At 32.2% G+C, this 8,878-nt stretch overlaps 1 protein-coding gene across 2 annotated transcripts; it reads right to left on the bottom strand.

Moving 5' to 3' along the window:
• Positions 1 to 628: 628 nt before the first annotated feature.
• Positions 629 to 5,273, bottom strand: LOC121375226 (cytochrome b-c1 complex subunit 8-like). Of its 2 annotated transcripts, none has more exons than XM_041502544.1 (3): positions 5,140 to 5,273; positions 3,910 to 4,068; positions 629 to 867 (listed from the first exon to the last, which is right to left on the bottom strand). In XM_041502544.1, the coding sequence occupies exons 2-3, from the start codon at positions 4,061 to 4,063 to the stop codon at positions 773 to 775; spliced, it is 249 nt and encodes an 82-aa protein (XP_041358478.1). In that variant the 5' UTR covers positions 4,064 to 4,068; positions 5,140 to 5,273; the 3' UTR covers positions 629 to 772. The 2 variants fall into 2 exon arrangements, with proteins under 2 accessions (XP_041358478.1, XP_041358479.1); XM_041502545.1 differs by having other exon boundaries at positions 5,115 to 5,239.
• Positions 5,274 to 8,878: the final 3,605 nt, after the last annotated feature.

Below are 8,878 nucleotides of genomic sequence, written 5' to 3'. Positions count from 1 at the left end.
CAGATGACGATCGATCCTAGACTGACTGCACATCAGGAGAACACTTTACCACTGGGCTACATTCCACACCTCTGTGAACAAGACCACTGCTGCTCCATCAGAAGGAAGCAGAGGTGAAATTATTTACCAGAATTCTCATATTTAAACCAGTTTAAAGTTTTTGTTTAACAACACCACTAGAGCACGTTGATTTATTAATTTTGACAGTCTTAGAGAGAAAACCCACTACATTTTTCCATTAGTAGCAAGGAAAATTTTTATATGCATCATCCCAGAGAGGACAGTACATACCACAGCCTTTGATGTACAATCATGGTGCACTGGCTGGAAAAGGAAATGGCCCAATGGGATTGATATTTAAACCAGAGGCAAGAAAAGGACGAGTTACCAGCATCCATAGTGGTGAAGCTATCAGACTCGAGACTGGTAGATACTGGGTTCAAATAATTCTACGGACTTGAAAAAAGCAAGACATTCATAGCTTGATCATGCAAGCTTTTATTATCTATTAACCAACACTAAAATGTATTTGTAGAGTAAATGTTGGCATTTGTTTATAATATTCCCAGAAAGTCCAAGGTGTATGACTGTGAATACATGTATATCAAAGTAAGACCACACATGCATGTCAGTGTTTCCAATAAGTTTTATTAGTCTCTGATTTTTAAAAAGTATTCCAAAAGATATCTCTATCAATATCACTTCTAAAAATGTTCTGTGGATCTTAAACTAAGCCTCACATATCTCAAAATATATTAAAGAGCATCACACATTATTTGTCGTTAACAAAATCTGTAGGAGTTTTCCTTTTTGCTTGTTCAAATGCTTTGTCACCCCAGTCGATAATCAAATAAGCTCCAATGAAAGCTGAAAAGACAAAAACCAAAAATAAAATATGGAATTTATTAGATGTATATATATTTACATACAATAAATTATTAGATTTAACATGTTAAAAAAAAAGCTTTCTTTAATGACATCCATGTACTTGGCACATACACACCAATTTACATTCATATGTGGCCATGTTCAATTCACCTTCTAGTTTTACTTTAGTTTATTGTTTAAATTTAGGTTTTGTAAAGTTTAATGTGCATCTGCTGCAACTTCTATAGCGGAGTCGAAGACACCATAATTTAAACAAGGAAATGTGAAAGCGGAGCTTAAGTTAACCTGGTTGAAAGTGGATATTGACCCTGGTATGACTATAGAGTTAAAATAACCCTGTGTTAAATTTTAGCTGTGCTATTTTCACTGCATACACTCAACTTGGATTAAAAAACCTCGACTAGATGAGCCTTTAGTTCTATAGGTCAGAAATTCATAGTTACAAGTAACAGTATTAGTCACTGTTTAAATACATTACAGAATATTTTTAATTTTTTTAATAAATAACACAAACTTGTTGAATTATCAGTGCACATCATTTAAGCATGGATGTCTTGACATTATTTTAATACCGTATATCACTGTGTATTAGCCAACTTTTCAAGCCTCTAAATACCATCATGAGAAGAGGGGTCAGCCAATACATGGAGTCAACAAAAAATGTCTAATAAAATACAACAAACTATTGGCGTGTACAGAAATGTGATACTAACGAAAACACGTCGGTCAATCTCGGCTTCAAAACCTTACCGTTGCGTTATTTAATCAGTATTTTTAACAGCCTGTATTAAGTCCAATACAAGTATGCATTTGATTGTTTGATATACACAATAAAAGTTATATTTTATTTGAGAAATTAAATTTAGTTTATTTTCATTGTGTCGACAATTTCCAGTAAAAGCCATAATATGTAGCACCAGTATTTGGCACCAAATGTGTCACATGATCTGAATGGTCATTAAGGTTTTTTTATGACCACTGATATTTTGTCCTCAATTGCAGATTTAATTTGTCAGAACTGACGATTTTTAATTACCGTCATTGTTAATTAGAACTACAATTCCTAATACATTTTATTAGAGATATCACAACTTAAAAAAATAACTGAATAGGTTGTGTTCATCATTGCAATTATCTGTCGTGGGTGTTAAATAATATTTACACCGCCGTATAAAAGTGAAACTACATTTATCAGCGTGCAATCAATTCAATCGAGAAATAAAATGAACAGAATAATGTTATCCCACATTAGGGGATTTTAAAAAATAAACCTTTATTCTTTTTCAGCTATTGAAAAATCTTTATTAAAATAGTTTTTGTACATTGTACTTAGATCGGTTCACCAAAACAAATTCCCGCGATTTACTGTTGCCCAAGATTGACAATATCTTGATCTATGTTTTTGCCCATTTTAACTATGTTGAGTGTTCTTGCGGGTGAAAATTAAAGGAGGGCGGCCGCTCGGCACCACACCCTTCAAAAAAAACCGAAAAAAACTCCCACACCAATAAACGAAAAGCAAAAAAATAAAAAGATAAAAAAAAAGGGGGGGGGGGGGGGGGGGGGGAGTAGTAGTTTGGTTACCATATTATTGTGTGTTGGTAGACTTTGAGAAAAGACATACTCCTTATTTTGCCTACAAAAAAGTGCAAAGGGGTTTATAAAAAGACTCGTCTTTTAACTGAACCGAAGATGATATCGGTCTGACATTCATGGGCAGTTCCGGTTTTGCTGGACCGATCAAAGTTTTAATATTATTATTTTTAATAAAGATTTCAAGATATACGAAAAACAATAAAGATGTTTGTAAAGTGATCTCCTAATGTCAGATACATTTTTTTTATTTCCATCTTCATCGAATGAATCGATCACTTTGATAAAATATTATCACCAGCTGATAAAAAGTAGTTTTGTTTTTGTAAAGACGGTGTATATATTATTTGGCACTCAAGATAAATTATTTTAATGATAAACACTACCACTTCCTTTGTTTTTATAAGCGTTCATATCTCCTCAAAATGAAAAGTTTACAATATTTTATAAAGAACTGCTGAATAAACAGAATAACAGAAAGTAAAAATCATCAGTTTCAACCAATTATATCTGCAACTGAGGACAAAATATCAAACGGATAGTTAGTGGAAACAAAAGACAGAATGACTGTTCTGATCACGTGACAAATTTGGTGCCAAATAAGAGGGGTTTTTTTTTCAATCGGAGATTGCCGAATCCGTAAAAAATTAAATGTTTTCGTTGCTTACATAAAATATAACTTTTATTGTGTCTATCAAACATACAAATGGATACAGATATTGGATAAAATATAGGCTGTTAAAAATACTATTAAATTACGTTACGGTAACTGTCGTAAATGTTTCATCAATTGCTTTTTTGTACACAATGCAGCTTGTTTTCTTTGATGTCCAGTGTGCAGACTGATCGTTGTTTTTTGTGTGGAAAAAAGTGCATTTGGAAATAGCAGAGATAGGTGATGGAAAATAAAGAAGGGCGCTCAAAAATAAAGGAGGGCGGGGAACGTGAAAGGAGGGCGGCAAAATGGAATAGCGGGGTGGGGCGCCCCGCTTAAATGGGGCAGCGAGAACACTAAAACTACATAAAAGTTGAGTTGGCTTATACATCATACCAACTATTTTGTACCAGATATTGAGTCGAAAACTAAGGGGTCAGCTTATCCGCAGAGTCTGTTAATACATGACGATACACAGTAGTTTGCTACTTCAAAGTCTTTTATAACTAGAACAAAAGATTTTACAGACTGAGTCTCATAATGCTAGGTTCAGACTAATTATCACAACAGAGTTGGGCTACTCGCCATTCTCACGACTTCTACGACTATCTGTTGCTAGTCTGAACGCTCGTACAACTCAACTATTGTTGTATACAACTTATACTTATTGTAAGTCATGAAAATTACAATGCAACCGTTGTGTTGGTCAACTTTGTTGTGATAACTGGTAGTCTTAGCCTAGCATAATGATCAATTTATAAAATAAAACTAACGTGGTACAACTCTAAAAATCTGTTCACGGACTCTTCTCCACATGTTTGGAATTCCTTTTGAGATGACACCAGCAAAGGCCCGTTGTTCAAATGGTGATAAACTGTGTGAAATGATCCCCCGGACATAACCGAGATGTCCAAAATGACGACCCATGGCAACTGCAAAAAATTCAAAGACAGAGGGTTTTTATATTTACTAAAAATCGTGAAATTAAGGTGTGCAAGATATTAAGGCAAAAAATGTGACCAGTGTATAGGTGAAATAATTACTTAATTATATTTTTAACCAATATCACCACTAAGAATAAATTTTAAAAAAACCCCTGCATAATGGGACTTAAAAAATAGCATACAAAATGAGGGTTTAATTTTTTTTAGGTTAGTACAATGATTAACAAAATGACCATTTCTCAACAACTACTTGGAATACACAGCCCATATTTCAGATTTATTTTTAATTTCATGTAGATGACAGGAATGTTTGGTACTAATCTCAAGTGAATCTGAAACCGAAGTGCATGAGGAATTGGTTGATTTGAAATGGAATAACCCAATGCAAAAAGGGCATATGATGATCATTTACATGTTTATATTATATACACATTTAGATCCAACTAATTACAATTGTTATAGTAATAATTTAAAATTGCAAATTTCCAATCTATTTTACGTTGTATTATAAATATTTTCTTTAAACACACACACAGAGAGAGAGAGAGAGAGAGAGAGAGAGAGAGAGAGAGAGAGAGAGAGAGGAGAGAGAGGAGAGAGAGAGAGAGAGAGAGAGAGAGAGAGAGAGAGAGAGAGAGAGAGAAAGATATGCAACTAATTTCCTAGTGACTAGTCCCGACAAATTTACAATATGTGAAATGGCATATGCAAACGATTTTAAAGAAATATTTGTAAATTAGTTTAAGGTTAGGGTTAGGGTCTAATGTACATTTCCGTTTTTTTAACATTTACATCCCGATTACGGCACACCCCAAACATATCGTGCCGGACATCTATATTTGGTCTAAACAAAACGTTCTAAAAACCAACATAATGTGAATTTGTTAAGGAACTCTAAAAACACGTACATGATATTACATTAGTGTCTTTCCAGCAAAGGACAAACTAAAGCAAGGTCAGACAGTAAAACAAATAATACAGTAATTAATATGCAACAATTAATTAAGCAAATGAATTTATCTATATCATCTTACATATAAAAATAAATAAGTATATTACATTTGTTGATAAATAGTCCTGAAAGTTAGTTATTAGACAATCATTAGCCAAAGAAACCGACTGCAATTCCCATCCACAAATAGTGTTAGTAAGTCGTAAATTCCTCAACGTGCAACTGGCGCTCTTGAACATTTAACAAACAGAAGTGGATTTACGGGAGCGAATCGGCATCCCATTAAATTTGATGCGGTCACTGCATCCTGACAATATTCTGTCTCGTTCGTATTCAATATTAATATTACAAAAACATGTATAAATACCCTCATATCTATGTTCCCTCAGCTCTACGCTCCCCCAGCTCTAATGATCAGAAGATAGCAAGGCAAACTGAATTTGCCAGATCCTCTACCTCAGTGCAATGTCTAAACACAAAACACTAAATAAATACACAAAATGTTATTATATCATCAACTGCCCTAAAACATAACTCATTACAGTCGCACAACTCTGCTCAGATTTGGACACAGCACGAACTACTCTGCTAACCAGACCCACTGCCACTTAATATTATTTATTTTAATTTACCGATTATCGAAGATCAGACAAAAGACAATAAAATCTGTTACACTACATGTACTTTATTAGATAGAGTTGTAATTTTTTAATGTTAGCGATTAATATTTTATGTAAGCTACTTTATTATTGTTGGTCAACCAGACTATGTTTTTATTATTCATATATGAACATGGAAAATAAAGTTATTGTATCGTATAAGCAGTATAGTTTTTTATTAAATCATCTAAATTATACACAAAATTGTGTGCTATTATTAACTTTAAATCCATGCATGATTGTATATACGTTCTTAGTTAAATATTCTTACTTATGTTTTAAAATGTGCTATGTTCTTTGTAAATATTTTTATTCATATATAGGCTCATATAAAGAAATAAAATTGTATTACACTGCATTGAATTGGGGGTCCATCAGACCCACAAAGACTATAAATGTGTCAGCTGTATGGCATTTCAGATCAAACTAAATATAATTTATAAAATTGCTGATTGTTATTCTTTATTTATATTTACTGGAACAAGTAGAAACGTATATATTTTGGGAATGTTTATTAACACAATTACCCCGTGTAAAGTGAAATTTAAGTAATAATATAACAAAAATGGATATTCATGGTTTAGAAGCCCTTTTGGATTGAAATCAACAATAAAAATTGTGAAATATTACTTGGCACATTTTATCGTGCTCCCTCTAGTAAAATTGATTCATGGAATTTAATTGAAGAATCTTTCAATAATGGTATTGGTGATCGTATAAATAAGGTTGTGATCGTTGGGGATTTTAATACGAATGTACTTGAACGTAATAATGTAAATATAGCTCATTAAACATCATTAACAACATGACATTCATTTCTGACAAAAGACCTGTATTACCTTTTAAAATGAAAATTATGCTAAACAGAAACACTAAAAGTAGAGAGACATACACTATTTTGAACAAAAAAGCACATCACAAACAAAATATGCATCCAAAGGTTTAATGTTTGATTATCATATGTGGGAACAGTTTTATTCGTTACCTTTCAAATATATGAAAGATACAACCTTGTTATGGTTTCAATATCGATTGCTTCACAGAATTCTAGCTACAAATTCTATGTAGATTCGATAAAATGTAACTATTGCAAAAATGCTCCTGAAACATTACAACACTTGTTTTATGACTGTCATAAAGTTAAAATTATATGGGAAGCATTACAAGAATGGATATTTGAACAACTGAAAATTAAAAGTTTGCTAAATAAACATATAGTTATGTTTGGCATGATAAATGGTGAAATAAACTAAGTATATGTAGTTAACTGGTTAATAATTAATGTAAAATATCATATCTATTGTACGAAAATACTCGGCAATCATCTTAATATTAATATTATTAAAAATACACTGCAACATTAATTTCATATTGACAGATATATTTACTTCAAATTTAATGAACGTTGGGGAAAGTGGCTTCACCTTTTTAATGATGATACATAAAATTATATTTTGCATATTTGTATGCCTATGTTTCTATCTATAAAATGACATAGCTTGTTTGGAAATTAAAAACATATCTTTGCTATATCTCTTTTTAAACATCATACTTTTACTTTCATACTTTGTCTCTTTTTCTCTGTTAGATACCAAATGTCATTATTATTATATTAAATATCCAATAACAATCAGTTTTAAAGTTGACCTGGGTATCTAACGAATCTCTGCTTGAATTCTTTTCCTTATCTTCCCTTACCCTTTCCTTCTCTTCTCTCTTTGTTTTTTAAAAATTGTATTCCCTTTTGACCCTCAGATTACAAGTTAGAAACTAATTGTATGAGGAAGCCTATATAGATTCATATTTGTAAACAGAATATATTAAACATCACATATAATATATATTTTTATAATTTTGTATGTCATAATATTTGTATATAACTTTTATGTGATACTGCAAGACAATGATTCAAGGCTTCCCAACCTTGACATTGTCTATGATCTGGGGGTAATAATAATTTAAAAAAAAGTAAATATAAATTATTTATATGCTCGTTTTCAGCTTTCACAATTAATTACAGAACCCACACGAATCACTGAGTACAGTAAAAGTATTATTGATTTAATGTTTGTATCTTATCCATTATTTATTACGAAATCCGACAGGAAATGGATGGAGGGAAAGAGATCAGAGCAGTATTCTGTTATATAAGTAAAGCATTTGTTGGTCATAAACAGTGTGTAGTAGGCCTAATACATGGTCATTCTTCGAGAGCAAAGAAATTCCTTCTGGTGTCCCTCAGGGTTCTGTGATTGGTCCAATCTTGTTCTTGATTTATATCAATGATATTGTAAATGGAATTACATCCAACATACGACTTTTTGCTGACGATACCGCTCTTTGTATCTCAGTCGAAAACCCAGAGGCCGGTGCAAATATTCTTAACAGAGATCTTGAGCAAATTAATACTTGAGCCAAAACGTGGTTGGTTAAATTTAGTCCAGAAAAAAACTAAAACTATCATATTTTGTCGCAAATGTTTTGCTATGAATAATCCATCCCTGCTTTTAGATAATGTACAAATATCAGAAGTTGAATCTCATAAGCATCTGGGCCTGACATTTCAAGGACCAGGAGACTGGCATTATCGATAAAACAAGTAAAATGATAAACTGCCTCAGGTCTTTTAAATATCGTCTTTCTAGAAAGTCGTTAGAAATAATATATATAAGTCATTTATTCTTCCAGTATTTGATTATGCTGATATTATTTGGGATAACTGTTCCTTTCAGTTAGCACAAAACCTTGAAAATATTCAGTTAGATGCTCTTAGAACAATTTGTGGTGCTGTTAGGGGAACTTCACACGATCTTATTTATAAAGAAACCGGTTTCGCACCACTCTCAAAAAGGCGTGAACAATGATGTTTAAACTGTCAAATAATTTGTTACCTATTTATTTAATTCTTCATTTACCACGACCTTTTCGTTCTTTCCCTCGTCAGTTAAATTATGGAATAATACGTCTTCTAACATCAAAAACCGTAAATCACTAAGTAGGTTCAAGCATGCAACTAATGCAACTGAACCTATCCCATCATACTTTTATTATGGCGAAAGACGTCAGCAGATACTACACTGTCGACTTAGAATGGGTAACAGTAACCTAAATGGTCATAAATTTAAGCGTCATCTCATAGATAATCAAAAATGTGCTTGTGGACATCATGTGGAAAATGATGAACATT

The sequence above is a fragment of the Gigantopelta aegis genome, chromosome 6 (genome assembly GCF_016097555.1).
Source record: "Gigantopelta aegis isolate Gae_Host chromosome 6, Gae_host_genome, whole genome shotgun sequence".
Taxonomy (NCBI): domain Eukaryota; kingdom Metazoa; phylum Mollusca; class Gastropoda; order Neomphalida; family Peltospiridae; genus Gigantopelta; species Gigantopelta aegis.
Note: the sequence above shows the minus strand (reverse complement) of the source record. Positions and strands in the feature narration are given on the sequence as shown.

Bases quoted from the DNA above. Each gene is read 5' to 3' on its own strand.
- LOC121375226 (XM_041502544.1), bottom strand. From the start codon at position 4,063: ATGGGTCGTCATTTTGGACATCTCGGTTATGTCCGGGGGATCATTTCA. The intron at 868-3,909 runs GTTAGTTTTATT...TTGTCTTTTCAG, and splicing joins GATTTTTAGAGTTGTACCAC to CTTTCATTGGAGCTTATTTG.